The 18,566-nt window shown below is 41.1% G+C and overlaps 1 protein-coding gene across 3 annotated transcripts; it reads right to left on the bottom strand.

Annotated features, from left to right (window-relative positions):
• Positions 1-394: 394 nt before the first annotated feature.
• On the bottom strand, positions 395-17,698 carry elapor2a (endosome-lysosome associated apoptosis and autophagy regulator family member 2a). 3 transcript variants are annotated; one of them, XM_054775646.1, is made up of 22 exons: positions 17,425-17,698; positions 15,204-15,324; positions 13,955-14,144; positions 11,108-11,255; positions 10,031-10,120; positions 9,861-9,966; positions 9,613-9,765; positions 9,427-9,515; positions 9,165-9,345; positions 8,952-9,080; positions 8,244-8,334; positions 8,061-8,163; positions 7,851-7,988; positions 7,371-7,634; positions 5,589-5,762; positions 5,325-5,511; positions 5,119-5,215; positions 3,202-3,303; positions 2,979-3,105; positions 2,715-2,893; positions 1,002-1,170; positions 395-918 (listed from the first exon to the last, which is right to left on the bottom strand). In XM_054775646.1, exons 1-22 carry the CDS (start codon positions 17,524-17,526, stop codon positions 850-852), a joined length of 3,009 nt encoding a protein of 1,002 aa, XP_054631621.1. In that variant the 5' UTR covers positions 17,527-17,698; the 3' UTR covers positions 395-849. The 3 variants fall into 3 exon arrangements, with proteins under 3 accessions (XP_054631621.1, XP_054631622.1, XP_054631623.1); XM_054775647.1 differs by lacking the exon at positions 13,955-14,144; XM_054775648.1 differs by lacking the exons at positions 15,204-15,324; positions 17,425-17,698 and having other exon boundaries at positions 13,896-14,041.
• Between the last annotated feature and the right edge of the window lie 868 nt (positions 17,699-18,566).

Here is an 18,566-nt window from a genome sequence, read left to right on the forward strand (position 1 = left end):
TTTGGTCAAACACAACAAATCTAACCTTGGCTGATGGAGATTATTTTAATAAACTAATATTGCAGTAGATTATTAAAATAACTACAATAATATGAATAGAAGCTACCACCATTTAAATGTTTGTAAGTATTTTTTATTATTATTTATTGATTCCTGTATATATCAATATTCATTTTTGTAGTTAACATAGGCCAGTGCCACAGATGGTTTGATTAATTTAAGATATAATACATAATGTATATACAATTATAAAAGATTATAGAATTAACATAGAATTTACAATATTCCTAATATTTGACGATTATACCATGAATTACATGGTCTAAAAATATACTACTGAGCAAAATAAAGTGCGTTTAACTCCTTCAAGACAAAGCAATCAATCTGGGTCCACTTATACATAAATAATTCATAATTTATTTGCAGTACATTGACAGTCAACACCACAACCTTGTCTCCATTGTCTTCATTTTCAGACTGTGTTAACCTCATCGCAATGATTTCACTGAAAAAATAAACAAGAAATAACACACCGATGATGAAATAGGACTTGTATGGCCACAGGGGGCGGGGTGAACACACAAAACACCCACCTCTTAACTAACTTAATAATAAATACAAACCAAATGCTGCGACATAGCTCCCTGTCTTACCCTGAGCTCTTCCAACATTTACAGGAAGTGTCTGTTATGGCGCCACACAGAGTTGGACTGTTCGCTCGTACCCGGCTTTAAGGCCACCATGTATGTAAATGTGTGTGTGTGTATGTGTACACCCAGAAAAGCTCAAAAAAGGTGGGGTAAATGGTTAAAGGGGTCTTCAATCTCCTGAGGCTGACTCACAATTTATTTAACTCCACACCAAAGCTTTGGAACGAGACGAGTTTAGCTGCATGTTTTCATAGCTTTCTCCATTTCCCTAAAATCAAGACACAAAAATCACTTAGTCATGCATTAAAATAAGATCACAGTAAAGTGAAAACAACGCCTCACTCTACTCACTTTGGAAGCTATGGCTTTGAGTTTGCCGAGCAATGACGGCTTCGAGTAGACGACTTCGTCTTCCATGTCCCCCTCATTCTCTCCCTCCATCACGGCACAGCTGTCAGCTCCTGGCATCTCGCACTCCTTGTTGGCAGACATCACCAGGCGGGAGTACTTATATTCCAACCTGGGCCACAGATAAAGACAGTCAACACATGAAGGCGGAGCGAAAATAAACACGAGTAATTGGAAATCTGTGACAGCCAAAAGGAAAAGAATACAGCAGGAGGGACTGGCTCAAAGAATTAAAGTGTGATGAGAAGAGAGTTTGTACAGCAAGGACAAAGCCAAGAGACACTTTATTATGTACATCTATACAATCTAATGATATCCAGTACAAAAGCTGTGCCAAAGATTCTGGCTTTATTTGGATAACAGGCGATAGTTTACGGTTCACTTTTCCAGTGTGTTTTTATTGGGGTCTTGTGGGAGCAGCGACCCACCAGATCCAGTCGTCCCTCGCCACTTTCGCTGCCTCACTCTATCACAGTTTTTCAAAAATATTAATTTTAAAAATCACTGCTGTTTCATGGCTGACTATGGCCTATTATTAGTTTTTTTTAAATGTACATTTTAGCAATGTTCGTGTATTTATTGCCTACATTTTCAAGTATAAAAATGAATGTGGAAATGAACTAAAATACAAATATAAGGCGTTCGGAAGACATGCTATGCTCACCGATTCAAAGCCAAAGGCCTGTGCACGTTTATCTACGCAGAATCATCATCATCATCGAAGAAGTTGCAGTATTCTCACAGGTTAGTGGTTGTGTGTAAGTATAATTTACAAGTGTGTAAGTATTACTACTATATTAGCTTGCAGTAAGCCTATCCAAGGAAACACACCATAGCGTAGGGATACGTACAGTCTGTGTTGTAATGATAAGCAGCATTCTACACTGGTCACTAGGTGGCAGTAATGTTACATTCAGACTATTGTCATTGCAAGAAGTAAAAAATATTTGATACATGAATAATAGGGTCCACGACACGGGACACGATATTGGCCGACAAGAACGAGACAAACGAAAAAATATGAAAATATGATAAATTCTAATGAATTAATTTCTACTACATTACACCCTTCTGCACTCTTCATTTTCATTTATTGGGATTTGTTTATTATTGTCCCAGGCCAAGTGCCCACAAGACAGTTTTTTTCTGAAGAATAAATCTTGTGAAGTTTTAATCTCCCAAGATCTTGTGACACCCCTAATAAATAAGGAATTCTACTTCACTGAAACTCTTATCACAGTCGGGTCTGGAGCCAATTGACCACGACAAATGAGGGATGACTGTATGTTGAAACAAACCTGCTGTGTGTCATGGTTGGCACCCACTTTATAAAGCACAGCATCAGCACTTGCAGGACACGACAGCAGCGCCCAGCAAGTCATTATTTGTCAACTAGTCAGACGGACATAACTTTGGTTGAAATTTGCTGTGATTAACTGTGCTGCATCATACTGAGAAGTGCTTCTGATAATTTGAATTTAAAACCTTACATTAGAAACACACCTTATGCGTTATAACAATAACAACATATTATTACATAAATACCTCTGACAGTGTCAAAGTTGGCCATTATTATTTTTACACAGACCTTGTATTGGTTTTCACTCGCACCTAATAATGTGGCCTGTAAAATATAGGAGGTTAAAGAAAGGGTACCGCTTATTCTTCTTCCAGAAGTAGCAGGTGAGCGAGACGAGGAGCACCGCAGTGAACGCGCCCAGTCCTGCACCGAGCCGCACCCAGAACTCCATTCCTTCGCACGGCACCGTCTTCTTCTCAGGCAAGTTCACACCTCCCATACACACCTTGGGCTCGGTCCACACATACAACAGGTCCTGACCATAAAGATAGTAGTAGCGTGAAGTAAACCTATGTGTAAAATCTAAGCATGAGAGGACTTGATGGGCTTAGTACACAAACCTGTTGTCCTCCCTTGCAGGCTCCCTCTATACGATGGTAGTCCTGCTCCGTGCATGTGGGACAGGCACCAGAGCTCTCCCACAAGAAATTAAAGGTGCAGCCGTCACAGGTTCCTGCAGGGCATGTACTGCAATAGACAAATAGCATACCATCAGTGGATGTCACCACGGCAACCACAAAGTGCTCCGTATAGAATGTATATAGAATGATAGCAATATGGTACCTGGGCACTGAGAGTTCTCCTTTAGTGCTTCTGTCTGGATTACAGCGAACTGTCACCACCGTGCTGCGACCTGATTCACAAGATGAGGTGGGCTCCAAAGACCTAAAACAAATGGTTTGAATTTACACTTTTATGTGGATTTAAGTATTTGGTTGGCTTATCTAATTACATGAGGCAGGGTATTACAAATGCCTTCTAGTGTGCTGCACTGGAGGGGTTTTACACTACAGTCGTCCCTCACCACTTCACGGTTTTAACATTGCTTGCGGTTTTTCAACAATTAACTAATAAACTAGAGAAGCACTCGGAGAGCACAGGCCTCCGCCAAGCGCCACAGGTCCTCCCCCCCATATTGTGATTCACACCAAAATAATAATAATCCTGCATTTTTTGGATCAGTCTTTGATATTTTGTAGGACCTGTTGGAAACTTCTCCTGTGTTTTTTTTTTCCCCCAAGTGCTCTGACCATTTTTTGTGGAGTTACATGCACAAATGCCGAAAATGGTCCTATCTCGTAATGTTAAAGAATCCTTGACTGATCCTTGATTGAATCCTTCATTGATCCGGATCACCCCCAAACCTTAATCAGTTCTTCCATATCCCATTTCTGACAATTCCTGAAAATTTCATCCAAATTCATTCAGAAATGTTCAAGTTTTTTTGTACGCAAACAAAAAAACAGATAAACGCTGGCAAACATAACCGCAGCTCTGCGCTTGCACTTTGCGCAGATGGAGGTAACTAATCAAAGATCACTCTTTTGTGGTTGACTATGACCTATTTTTAGTCAACAAAATATTGAAAGACAAGTTCTAAGTAGTATTCTGGTCATTTGGCATCAGTAATGTTAGTTACATTGATGAGGCATTACCTTACATTACATTACCTTAACACTGCAATGACCCAGTGAAAACGAGTTCTCCTTCCATTCCGTGTAGAAATGGTAAGTTTGTGTCTTCTTACGTTGTCCTTCTTCCCCCACTCCGTTTGAAACCCTTTGTTAAGTTTAGAATTAATAAATTGGAGGCTAACTAGTTAGCTCCGCAGCATGCTATGCTGAGAGCGGCGGCTGTCTCGTGTCACTGCAGTGATACCTTAGCTTACGCATTAGCAATGTGGTGTAAACAAAGAATAAGAGGAGCATGAAGGTAACTATAGGGGTGTTATTTCATGGCTACAGGGCTCTAATAATGGTAAAATCTGTACTAAGAAAGTCCTAAATATGTTTTCTATGCTTCAACTACAAAAATGATGATGAACGAGGGACAACTGTACTGCAAACTGCAACCACAACATTGAATACATTGTTAAATCAATGATTGTCCAACTTTTTACACCAAGTCCCACCTCAGCCTCGCTGTTTAGGCTTAAATCCATGGTTTGTACTCACAGGTAATTAGCTTGTCACATGTAATAAGAGTTTATAGAGTGAAACAACAATATTGCAGCAATGGAAATATTTATTTGAATGTATTTTTAATTTAAAATCTCTACCCCTAGACAGAGCCTGCGTACCACCAGTGGTACTCGTACCATAGTTTAAGAATCGGTGTGTTAAATGAATACTTCTCAGTGTCAATAGAAACTCACCTTGACAAAAACAACAACAAGAACTAAATTATATTTCATTGGATTGTGACGGTGTACCTACTGTTGTGGCCTGTGACTGTATGTAAAGAATTAACGGTTGTACGCTTCTTTTTCTAATATTTCTGGATTGTATGGTATATGGTGCACTAAAGCAGTTTTACAAGACACTATCATATCACAGCAATGCTGACTTTTTTTACATTTTGAACGGAAAAGGTCAACATTTCATGCTTCAGACATTAATCAGGAAAAAAACTGCCTAGAAAATACTAAACACACACTAATGCCCTTGAGAAATTTTAGGGTGAGAAGAGAAATGAGTTTACCGGAAGAAGAAGTTGACATCTGGGACTTTCTTGGAGGTCTGGGGGTACAGCTCTGGTCTTGCCCGAATACCTTCATGTGTATTTTCGACTGTTGTGCCTGTTAAATGACATTCCCACATCAAATTCATTGCTATCATTTACAGCAAAGCCTGCTGTATGGTCCAAAGGTGGTTGAATCCATTCTGTATGGCGGCTCTGTTGCTCACCGAGGAATGTGTCAGCCAGGTTGATGGACTGTGAGGTGAGTGCCGTGTTGAAGCCTCGTCCACTTGCTGGTATTACTGTTGATTGACAGATGAAGGTCTTGACAGCGTTAGCTCCTTCGCCTCTCTCGCTCTGAGAATCGCTGATGGATAGGTCCGTCACGTTGTCTTTGCATAAGGCCAACTGGTCCTTAAAAGGAGACGTAAACAGAGTCAAGGTAATGTGAAAAAGGTTCGCTAAACCGCATGTGTAAGATTTCACCTCACCTGTCCTCCACACAAGCTGATATTGAACAGGTGGAAGTACTTGGTTCCTTTGGAAGTGAAGCTCGGCCCGTTCATCAGTGTTCCCACTGAGCCAAGTGAGCTGAAGTCAAAGGTCAGAGTGAGGTTGCCGTCTGTGTGGGTGAAGTGACAGTCGCTGTAACATAAACGGTGGTCCTGGAAGAGAAGGGATGTGGTTGTGTCAGACAATGACTATAGAGGCTGGACCATGGTTATTTCTTCCACAAACTGATGTTTATTACATTCAGTGTGTATGTGAATATGATATATGATGTGTATAATATGTAGGACAGACAGCATAAAGGACAGACGTGTATGTGAAAGAACATACAGTATATGTTTACATTTAGGATAGTATATACAGTAAGTACAGCTGGAGGAAAAAGCATGTGAACCCTTTGGAATTTCTTACATTTCTGCATGAACTACCACACAATTCTATGTTTTCATATTTTATCGAAATGAACATGTAAGCATTCACAGGACAGGGAGGAAAAAGCAAGGGAACCTCTAAGCTACCGATTTTCCAAGAGTGGAATACTGTTGCTTTTTGAGAGTGATATGAATTTTGCACCCTACAAAACATGCCGTGAAAAAGTCTCAAGCAAATAACCCGAAAAATAATTGAATTCATCTGACATTTAGGTGACCATCCTCTGACATCGGGTTTGCCGACAGCTCTCTCACTTGGAGCCCCACTGCAGGATACGTGGAAGTCCTGCTAGAACGCCATCAAACTATGTACTCTCACATCAAAACTCTGCTCAATGAAGGCGTCTCATCCTCTGTGAATTTCACATAATATGTTCTCTTGAAGGCCGCACGGTGGTCTAGTGGTTAGCATGTTGGCCACACAGTCACAGTCAGGAGATCGGGAAGACCTGGGTTTGAATCTCCGTTGGGCATTTCTGTGTGGAGTTTGCATGTTCTCCCCATGCGTGGGTTTTCTCCAGGTACTCCGGTTTCCTCCCACATTCCAAAAACATGCATGTTAGGTTAATTGGTGACTCTAAATTGTCCATAGGTATGAATGTGAGTGTGAATGGTTGTTTGTCTATATGTGCCCTGCGATTGGCTGGCGACCAGCGAGTGTACCCCACCTGTCTCCCAAAGTTAGCTGGGATAGGCTCCAGCATATCCCCTTGATTCTAATGAGGAGAACCGGCATAGAAAATGGATGGATGTTCTCTTGAAAAAGTAAGTCAAATATGTTTCTGTCTAAATTGATTTTATGGTTCCCTTTTTCATATCATATAGCCAATAGCAGGGGGTCACCCCCTTTATATTTTTTTTAATAATTACCTATTTTTTGGGCCCCCTGGCAGTCAGGGAACCTTGGAATTGTCCTAACCTTTCCCCCTTATGCAGCAACCCTGGCCAATAGCGCTCATCATAAATACATTTTAAAATGTACACTTAATCTATGTGATTGATATCGGTCCATTTCACTCATGGATGATCTGTATCGGAATTGGCAGCATAAAACCCTGAAGGTTTTTAACCTTTTAACCCTAGTATTGGTTACATATTCACCGATATTGATTAAGTGGTGATACGTCATAATCGGCCAGATTTATCAGCAGGCCGATTATGACGATAGTAAGTAAAATAAGAAACTGGCTCGTACATTATGTGTATGTGAAAAGACAAACAGAGATTTACATTGTGTTCATCTGAAAGGGCAGATAGACACACAAGCCAACAGATATGTGTTAGCCTGTATTCATGTGACTTTGATAAGCTAGACCCCAAATCCAAACTAACCTTGCTGCTCTGGCTGCCTGGTCCACAAGGTTTGCAGGCTTCCGGACCAGGTGTGGCCTGTGAGACGAGGTAGGTGTTCCGAGGACACTCTGTACACTGGCTGGTATGTGGGTCTATGTAGTGACCCGGTGGACACGGCACACAGGCGGAGCTGGACGGCTGAGTGCTAAGGGCGCAGGCCCGACACTCGGAGGACACCCCGTTCACTGCGTTGCTGACCGTGATGGAGTAAATGCGTGCCACATCATTGACGTAGCGACGAACCTGCAGAACACAGAACTATTAATATAGAGGGCAAGTTTTCTGGTGCTGCGATTGGCTGCCGACCAGTCCAGGGTGTACCCCGCCTCTCACTCGACGTCAGCTGGGATATGCTCCAGCATACCCCCGCAACCCTAAGTAGAATAAGCGGCATAGAAAATGGATGGATGGATGGAAGTTTTCTGGTGTTAAAGATTTCAAGTCGCTAACTGGACTTACATCTGAAGGCGTATTAGTCCTCTGGAAAGCCCATGTGTAGGAAACAGAGGCATTCTTTGTCAGGACGTGTGTGTATGTCTGTCTTGTTTTACTCCTTTCCCATGACTCCACCACTGTGGTGCTCTTCCTGTTAATGTCCTTCAAAAGAAACACATTGAACAAGATAAGATGCAGGAGATAACGTGCTGTTTGAGAAGGAGCATCCCTCACCATCATGAAGTAGAATTCACAGTCTGCGGTGCATAAAGTCTCAAACTCAAATGTAATGCGGCCAAATTCTGCCCCTGACTGACTAGACATCGATGTAGGGAGCCTGGTGGAAGACGCCAAAGAGGGAGACAATCAGACACAGCAGGAACACAGCGCAAACAAGTGATGAACAAGTGTGCTTACTTGAATCCAGGAATATGGACGCTAAGGATGAGGTAATCGTTATCTGAGCTTCCCGCGCCGCTCTGGATATGATCGCCAGCCACTTCCCAACCTAAAAAACATGAATGATTTCAATGAAAGTGCTTGGTTTTGACTCGATTCATTGGTCCAAGTGTAGGGATTGCGTCTCCTCAATATACAAGATACAGACAAAAGTATTGGGACACAAGACAATTGAAATGTACAGCTTTGCAGTTATAACAGCTTCTGCTCTTTTGGGAAGGCTTTCTACAGGATGTTAGACTCTGTTGGAATTTTTCGACAGGGACATATCTGATGCCAGAAGGCAAGTGATCTGCAAGTGATGGGTCATTCGCAAACAAAACAGCTCTTTGAGCCAGCTCCTTGCAGTGAACAAGTCATCGTTTTTTTCTTCATCTTTTCTTCTGTTAAAGCCGCACATGATTGGTCAACAGGCAGTGTCGTGTGTGTGTGTCGATACAAACACTAAGCAGGACGGGGAGAGGGGGGTTACACAACAAGGGGTTTAAGCAACGAACAAAAAAAATCTGAGGAGCCAATTGGGAGCCGTGCTAATAGAAAGATCTTGTGCCTGTTGGTTTATCTGGTTCATCCCAAAAATGTTTGATAGGGTTGAGGTCACGGCCTTTTCCGACCTGTTCCCAAAAATGAAAGCATAGAAATTGTCCTTTTGCCACAAACACTCACCATTCAAGCCGTCACATTTGGAGTTACCCACGTTGAAACAGGAGGTCTTCATGTTAGCAGGAAGAACGTTCCACCATTTGTACTCGTAACCCAAAGTGGGCTCGGTGCCCGCCGGGCACTGCAGACATGCTGAGGATAAAACAATAATGAATGGATTAGCAAAGAGAAGATGAAGAAATAGAAGAGAGAATAGCGGAAGAGCAAGCTCTGTACGTTTCATGCCATCTGAGTAGGTCCCTGGTGGGCAGGGCGAGCAGATGGCTGTTTCGTTGTTATAGAAACCGGGGTTGCAAGGAGGGCAGGGCTCACGCTTGCCACCAGGGGGCAGCTCTTCAGCTCCAGTCACATTCTCAAGGCAGATCTTTGGCTCGATCCATTTATATATGATCTGGGTCTGGAATTACAAAAGAAGGCAAGTAAGGAAACTAGTCTAGAAAGTGATGTTGGAGTTAAAAGGTTAAATATATTTCCTTACCTTGCCCTCATTGTCACAAGCTGTGTGGATGTTGAAATAGTCCTTCTTGGAACATGGCGGTTTGTCCTTACAAACACCTGAGCCCTCATCTTCCATTAAATAAAATAAAATACCACAAGTATCCAACATTATTAAACTTAACTGATGAAAGTATCTTGTGTTTTTGAGTGTACTGTGTATATATACCTGCATATTGGGTGGTGGTGTTGCAGGAAGTGCAGGAACTTGCACCGTGACCCGAGTAGGTGTCCCGAGGGCAGGGTTCGCAAGAGGAGGAGCCCGGGACACGGCTGAATGTCCCCGGCTTACAAGGGAAACACTCCGACGTATAAGCCACCCCTGGAAATCGAAACAGACCAAGACAAGGAAGAGTGATAAATATTTCATTTAGAGAAACAACAAAAAGCGGACAGATGAAAAGAAACGAAGCCAACCTTCTATTTGGATATTTTTCAGCAAGACAGGTTTCACCGCTTTTGCTCCCATAAGAACTCCACCGGTCCTCCAATACATGATGTTGGTGCCAGACTTTAGGTTCACCTTGCATGTTGAACATGAGAGATAAGCTACAGCACGGGTCATATGGAATTAATCTGGAATTTACCGTGTGTGTCGCCCACTCTCCTTGATTGCTGAGCCTAAGCCACTTGGTGTCCACGGTCTGATCCATCTCCTGACACTGATCATTCTGTATCTACAACACAAATAATTGATTTGCGTCTTTAACTCCCACCTCTTAACACACTTAATTACACTTTTGCCTCAGTTTGCGTGTATTCTCCAGTTAGTGTACAATATGGCATGCGTCTTGTCGTGTTCTTAAAACAATGCGTGAGTCCATCTGTTTCCTTTTTTTTTTTTTTTTTTTTTTTTTTTTTAAATCACATCCTTCCTTGTTAGCATCCTATTAGCAAGTGAGCAAATTGGCAACCGGAATTTACGTCACCTGTCTATTATGTCATCAGCAGTTGACTCTCAAAAATTAACACGAAACATGTTTTTATAGTTTTATAATTAGAGTTTTAAATACATAAAACCATGCTAAATACATATAAATGACGAATGAAAGGGATAAATGAACATTTAAGGTTACTTTTACCTTCATTGAAGACTACTGCTCTCACAGACACGATGTGGCGGCAAGACACCACATAGATACCATCTTCCTGTTCTGTCATGACTTATTTCTTGAGTTCAATAAGGTTTCTTACCTTCTTTATCAAAATGCTGGCACTTGCAACTTTCTTCATTTTGGGTTACATTATTGAAGTGAGAAACACTATTGAATTCAAGAAACAACTCATGTCAAAACAGGAAGGTGGTGCTGGTTGATCTCGCTGCCACATCGTGTCTTTGGAGACAGTCGTCAAAATCACATCTTCAATGAAGGTAAAAGTAACCTTAAATGTTCATTCATCCCTTTCATTCGTCATTTATATGCATTTATATGTGTTTTGAATTGTTTTCTGCATGGCAAACTATAATTGTAAAACTATAAAAAACGTGTTTTTGGCTATCTGGAATGGATTAATTACATTTACAGTATTTTTTCTGATTCGGTTGACGTCTGTTTCGGTTAGAGTCAGATTTTCTAGTATGAATTAATGACGCTAACCAAGGTTCCAATGTACATGAGATCCAATAGTGTATAAAAAACTTTTAAAATGTGTGTGCTACTCACAAAGAACTCAAATAGCAGGTTGTTGTCCGGGTACTGGTACTCAAAGCTGACAGATCCCTGCTTCTTCAGATGGACCGCATATATCAGCGAGACCGTACATTCATCCCTGTTGGACTCCAGATAGCTTCCCTGAGGCACCCAAGAAGAACTGCAGAAAAAACATTTTCATCTTCCATGTGGCCCCATTCAGATGTTCCTCATGTGGACATACACACAAGTATCTGATAAAAGTGAGTGAGTGTCAGCAACTATTTATATTACAGTACAGTATATCTTCTCAAAGGGCAATACCATAGAAATAAAACTTGGATATAGCGTACAGCTTGTATAGCAGTATAGCAATACTATCCACTGAAAATAATTGTCTAAATAGCTGTCAACACAAGTGACTATCTAGATAGTTGTGTTATGCCTACAGTCAGGGTTACATGAGTACTGCAGGCACTGGCGAGCTACACGGCATTGAGGGGAACGTTAGAAACAGACTCGAACCCAACTGAGAGCTTGTGGGGCATCCTCAAGTGGGGAGGACGATGGAGAAGCGCAAGGTATCTAACATCCTCCAGCTCCGCCAGTGATGTCCTCATGAAAGAGTGGAAGACAATTCTATTAACAACCTGTGCAGGTCTGGTGACTTCCATGTTCAAAAGGATTAAGGCAGTGCTCGATAACAATGGTGCTCACACTAAATATTGAAACGACCTGTTCACTGTGAAGCTCACTTGTGTTGCCAGCTATTTACCGTCATTACCGGTGTATAGATCGCACCCACTAAATTTAGAGGTTCCCATATAAGCCGCACCAGTGTATAAGCCACACATATCGACATCTTAAAGTGGCATATTGTGGCACGCACGAGTCTGTGAAGACGAGTCAGGTCATAATTTGACAGGAGCCAATCATGAGCTACGAATAAACTCACAACAACCTTTACAACCCATTGGAAATTGCAGGGGGTCATGACTCATTATAACAATCTGACTCATGGTGTCATCTTACAAACATTAAATTTATCACACAGCAGCTAGACTCAAACGTTATAACTCAGAAATATAGAAAAATGTAAAATGAGATATTTAGTGCGCAAAAAGATGTTACACTGAAAGATTTTTTTTTAACTTTTCATACAACAGAACACATCATCAATACGGTGAAACTAACCTGTCTCACGACAGCCTAATCCCAGCTCACGTTCCCTATTAGTGGGTGAACAAGCCAACGCTTGGTGAATCCGTATCAAAATTGAATAGCGTCCTAATTTCGTTAAAACGTCGGCTCTCTCTCTTTCGGTCAGCTGTGTCCTTCAATGGCAGTAGTCCTTCGTGAAGCAGCTATGTTTCCTTGTCTTGACAGCAAATCCAATGCCATCCATCTTCTGTGCCGCTTATCCTCAAATCCGTTGCCTTAACTTGAAAGCGGCATCATATCCAATTCTTTGTGTGTTTTGTATGAACGAAGCTTGTCACTCACTACCGGGTTCACTGAGAATGTACACAACGCATCTACATTCCGGTACAGTAGGTGGCGGTATGTACCTAAATGTTGGTTGTGACCCGCCTAAACAAGAAGAGGAAGAACGGCAGCCCATATGATGTGTATGCCTGTGGAGCTATGTTCATTACGTAAGGTTTACGTAGGGTCAGTTGTGAAATTGAGATGGACAGATACTTTATTCAAATCCAAGAGAACAATGCGGCATTTTATGTTTTGTTTTATATTTTATATGTACAGTATATCAAAGATGTCTGTATGTTGACTTATTTTAAGAGTACAGTAAATCAATACTGCTATACAGTAATCTGGCTGCACGGTGGCCTAGTGGTTAGCATGTTGGCCACACAGTCAGGAGAGCAGGAAGATCTGGGTTCGCCTCTCGAGTTTGCCAGCCAATCGCAGGGCACATATAGACAAACAACCATTCACACTATGGCCACCTATGGACAATGTAGAGTCGCCAATTAACCTAACATGCATGTTTTTGGAATGTGGGAGGAAACCGGAGTACCCGGAGAAAACCCACGCATGGGGAGAACATGCAAACTCCACACAGAAATGCCCAGGGGAGAATCAAACCCAGGTCTTCCCGATCTCCAACTGTGACTGTGTGGCCAACGTGCTAACCACTAGACCACCGTGCGGCCCCTGTTTACAACCTTCTAAATACATTTTTTTTTTAATATATATTATTAGAGCCCTCTACACATGAATTAAAACCTCTATAGTCACCTTTACACTTGTATTACCTAATATAGTAGACAAAATAATAGTAAATAAGCCATAAGACATAAAGAAGACTCAAGTGCTCATGTGTGTTACTACAAATGTGTTCCCTAGGGGAGCTGAGTGGTGGACGGAAAGGAAGTGACGTCAGGGTTCAGAGTTGAGTTTGAGCATGGCGTGGGTTGCAGCTGCAACAGTAGTCCGTGTTTTTATTAGGGATTGCTATTAGGAATTATTGTGCCTGTTGTGTTCAAACCTGCAATAAAGCCTGCTGTTCCTGTTGTTTAGCAATTTCTATGCTTGAAAATGCTTAATTTAGGCAAAAAATAACAAAAAAAATAGGCCACATTCAACCACCAAACAGCATGGTTTATTAAATAATATATTTTTGAAAAAAAAAACGTGACAGAGTGAAACCGTGAAATTTGAACCGCAAAGTAGCAAGGGACAACTGTACAAGCCGCACACTGACTACTCTAAAGAATATCGAAGTTTAATTTCTATAGTATTGTCACCGGAATGATAAACCAGCATTACAGTATTTCTGACGTGTGAGGGGTGTACTCACTTTTGTGAAATACTGTACATTTCCCATTCCATCCCAGTTGTGTCTCACTGCCTCACTACCTGTTGCATGTGATGGTGCCATCTCTGTGAGGACTGTTTTCCAGGGCGGTTGCTAGGCTACTGAATCCCGCAGGCATGGAATCCCATTGGTCAAACCGGATGCCGCTGCCCAGGGAGTAGCTTCCTGCTGCACATCGGGTGCACTCCTGAGCTGACATCTCCAGAAACTCGCCGGCTTTGCATGAAAATGCTTTTGGGTACACAAAAAGAATGTGCATAAAATATCCTGATGAATAAAGCTATTTTGCTCCTACAACATGAAATGATAGAGTGAGGGTAACAGAGGAGTCACTGAGGCATTGATAGTAATGTAATCTTTCCATCCTGTTACACACTGTCACTGCACTTTCTCCGCTCAGCCAGAAAGGTGACAAACAAGCCATACCATAAACCTGCTTAAGGGACACTTATTAAATCATGCACAGTATACGATTTGTTGTCCAGTTGCTAGGAGATGCAGATGTTTTATTGCTGTGAGGATCTACTGCAGAAGTGAAGCATCGGTGATGTAGCACAGGACAAACCTGTTACTGGGAAATCTAACAAACTGGTCCTACCACATCGTACAACATTAGTGGAGTGTTTTTAAGCAGTATTTCCTGCTTTCCACCACCAAACCGTGAGAATGACTCATCATTTCCCACAGAAGTGTCAGTGATATAGCCCTTCAAAATAAGCATTTATTGACTAAATTACCTTGATTGACTATGGACAAAAACAACCCAAATTTATTTTAGATTTTTTTAAGCATAGGAGCGTATCGCTTTAAACTCCTACTTCAATGCCAGTATCATATTGATGTAGCTCCGCTTCCCACAACTAGCATCATGTCATTCTTTTTTTTTACCTAAAACTAGTTGGACTTAATCCAAATTAAGCCAAGTTTGGTACTCCATTGTGTCTTAATTGCATCAAGGTGCAATATATACACAAACACATAATTGACAATTATTATGACCATCCCAAATTCAAACTTACCATTCATGTTTTCAGTGCTTTAGAAGTGAGATCTGTACCAGAAATGTACACATTCTCTGTGCAGTCCTATCATGTTTTACCAACACCATTTGCTGTGTGTGATACTTCTGCATTTATTGGACTTTGCCTTTGGAGTACACCCAGACAGGATGGTCAGGATGTGGCAATGGAAATTCCAAGCCGCTGATAAGGAGGTGATGAGGTGTGCTCTCTTACACAGACATATGCACAACAGACACGTACATAAAGGCGCGCGCGCACACACACTTACTGCACTCTGTGCCGCGCACCGGCTCTGGTAGGCCGATGCAGGTTCCGGGGTTGTGTGGGATGGCTGCTCTCCACCGAGATCCGGAGCTGTCGCATTCTGTGTACTCGTAGTAGTAGTCCCCCTGTAAAATAAAAAATCTTGAACACATACAGTAGACAGAAGGGACTGGCAACATTCGGTACATTTGAACAATCTGATGAGATTCAATACAACATCTATAGATATTACCATATTGATCCGAAGAAGACGGCCCCGAATATACAGTAAGAGAACCCCCTCTTTTTCATATTTCAGGCAAAGTGAAAGACAGCTCTCCAGGTCACAAAAGCTCTGACTCGTTTTACAGTGATTAAGTTATTTTTACATTTGTGTGACAAGTCCGAACAACATGGCATGCAACACAACACATTATGCCTTTATCATTGAAAGATAATGACATTTGAGTTGAGCATTAAAGTGGTGGGGGGTGTGACTGCGAAATGTTATTTAAATAAAAGGGATAGTCTGGATTTTTTTACATGAAGTTGCATGACATCCCCATCAGCAGTGTAGTACAGCAAAAGTGACTTACCCGCACCCCCAATTGGTCCCATGAGTCCAGAAGTCACAGCTGATGCACTACACTGCTGACGGGGATGTCCTACAACTTCATGTCAAAAAATCCAAACTCTCCCTTTAACATGTTACATTATTATTTTTATTTCCATTACTTTTTATGGGAAAACATTTTGTTGTGTACCTTTATACTTGCTGTTGCAGTATGCAAGCAGTAGTGGGCACCTGTACTGCATCCTGATAGGTGTTTCTACAATTTGAGTTTGTTTATTTACATGAGTGTACATGAGTGAGGCAAAATATTAGAAACAGCTCTCGGTATAATGCACGACACCAACACAAACCACAACCACAATAAAGTATTGCAGCGCAAACCTGAGCATAAATTACAGTATCTTTGTAAAGGTAGAATATATTATTTAATCATACAGTGGTGTGAAAAGTGCTTGACCCCTTCTTGATTTCTTTTTTTTTTGTATGTTTGTCACACTTAAATGTTTCAGATCTTCAAACAAATTTAAATATTAGTCAATGACAACACAACTGAACCCAAAATGCAGTTTTTAAGTTAAATCTCTTGTTATTCAAGGGAGAAATAAATAAAAAATCGACATGGCCCTGTGTGAAAAAGTGATCGCACTCTGTTAAAACATTACTTAACTGTGGTTAATTGAGAGTCTGGAAAAAGATGATAAAGCCATTTCTAAAGCTTTGGGACCCCAGCAAACCACAGTGAGAGCCATTCTCCACAAATAGAAAAAAACATGGAACAGTGGTGACTTTTTCCACACAGGGCTATGTAGGTTTGGATTTTTTTCTCCCTTAAAAATAAAGAGTTTCATTTAAAAACTGCATTTTGTGTTCAGTTGTGTTGACTAATATTTCAATTTGTTTGATGATCTGAAACATTTAAGTGTGAGAAAAATGCAAAAAATAAGAAATCAGGAAGTGATTCACGCCACTGTATATTCATGTATTAGATTGTACTGGTGTAGAAGTAGAAGATGCGTCCACCCCCTGAATGTGGGTGTAGATGTTTGCTTTGATGGACAATAAAGATGAAGGTGCTGCACTTGCCATGCTATGCTCACAATACGATGAACCAGTGCTACAAGCAATTACCACTCCTTCGCCCTGGATACACAACATTCCACCCCAATGTCCATGGCAACTGGTTCACATGGTGGTCTGATCAGTGCATGTACAAGTAAGCATTTGCATACTTAGGATCAAATGCACACAAAGAGAACCCCCAAATAGAGGCAGGCAGTGTGACGATTGCCTTTACGGTCTCTACATAGGACCAGTCCGGCACCAGTCTAGCATAAGAGGGAGGTGCTGAGCTGATCCAGACCGAGGGACGGAAAAACCAGTCCATGCAGGAAACTGATAACAGCCTCTCAGCAACACCGCGTGGCCAAGGTCAACACACTGGAGAGGGGCACTGAGTGATGTTAATGTCCTGTTATGGTGATAAACTTTTGAGAATTGCAAGAGTTTTAAAAAGCAAACCGGAAGTGCGCCTGTAAGATAAGATATTGAACGTCAGAAAAGGACCAATCAGTGTTTTCCAATCGATCTCAACCCTGCAATTAACATGGATTGAATGCGATGTTTCCGTCAAATTAATAGGGAATAAAACGTTTTATCGTGTGGCATTGCTCACCTCAGTGCAGGTCCGCTCTTTTCCGGCCCCGTCAATCAGCCTCAGCTTACAGAGGAGGAGAAGGAGAGCCCCACTGGCGACGCACCAAGCCGGCGACCGCATTGTCGATCATGCAAGGGTCACAAACGCTAAATAAGATGGCTCATCAATTGAAATGATATTTGAAGAGGTTAGAAACATTTATCAACACATGATTTCTGGCGTCTCTTTCTTGTGCCAAATTGACAAACTCGCCACCCGCGATTATCCTCCGACAGCGCTCTGGCAGAGATTCGCGTCAGTCAAACCAACAAGAAAAATGTGAAACTTCCTAGTAAAGATTTTCAAAGTAAAGGGCCAGAGTATCACTCAAGCTGCTGTGTTTCATTTTTAGACACTTTTTGTTCATTTTTCCCCGTTTTTTTAATTTATTATAACGTATTCATATCAACATGAGTGAACATCATATCTCACTCCAAAATACTCTCTTTTTGTACTTATTAGAACAATGTCTGCTTTATTTTGAAGGGAAAACATTCACGCGCTCTGAGATACTTCTGGTCATATTTTTAACTTCAATGTGTCTCTAACCACCGGCTCTGACGCGACAATGGCGTCACCAGAAAAAAATATTAACAATAAAGCAATTATCTTCCAACAATGCCAAATAATAAAATATAACATTTACAGCATAATAATAAATAAATTGCAAAAATGTTTAATAATAAAAATAACACATCATTATTACTGTGCATGCATCGCATTTTATATTACAAATTAAAAGCAAATTACATAAGCGTCAATGAAACGAATTTTGAATAAATAAATGTAATTTAATTTATTACACTTGTTGTTGTTGTGGTTTTTAAGGTAAAGTATTTTTTTGTGTTTTGAAGGGTCTACATTTTCCCTAAAAATATTTTTAGATGGATTTTTGTCATCACTCATTGCATTGCATTCCTAAAATTGACCACCAGAGGCCAGAAAAGTCTTGCAAATGCAATCACTACTCAAAGGGACGTACACGCTATCCATTGGGTAAAAAGGATAAAAAAATAGGAATGACGAATGAAATTAGATAACAGTAAGTCAGAAAAATATGATATAAAAAAACGAAACAAGAACAAAGGAGAAAATCAATCACATATTTACCAGGGGTGTCA

This window comes from Dunckerocampus dactyliophorus, chromosome 5, assembly GCF_027744805.1.
Source record: "Dunckerocampus dactyliophorus isolate RoL2022-P2 chromosome 5, RoL_Ddac_1.1, whole genome shotgun sequence".
NCBI classification, from domain to species: domain Eukaryota; kingdom Metazoa; phylum Chordata; class Actinopteri; order Syngnathiformes; family Syngnathidae; genus Dunckerocampus; species Dunckerocampus dactyliophorus.

Coding starts and splice junctions, on each gene's coding strand:
- elapor2a (XM_054775646.1), bottom strand. CDS start 17,526: ATGCGGTCGCCGGCTTGGTGCGTCGCCAGTGGGGCTCTCCTTCTCCTC. Junction 7,635..7,850: donor GGACTAATACGCCTTCAGAT/GTAAGTCCAGTT, acceptor TGTGTTCTGCAG/GTTCGTCGCTACGTCAATGA. Junction 5,216..5,324: donor CCTGGCTGACACATTCCTCG/GTGAGCAACAGA, acceptor GTCATTTAACAG/GCACAACAGTCGAAAATACA.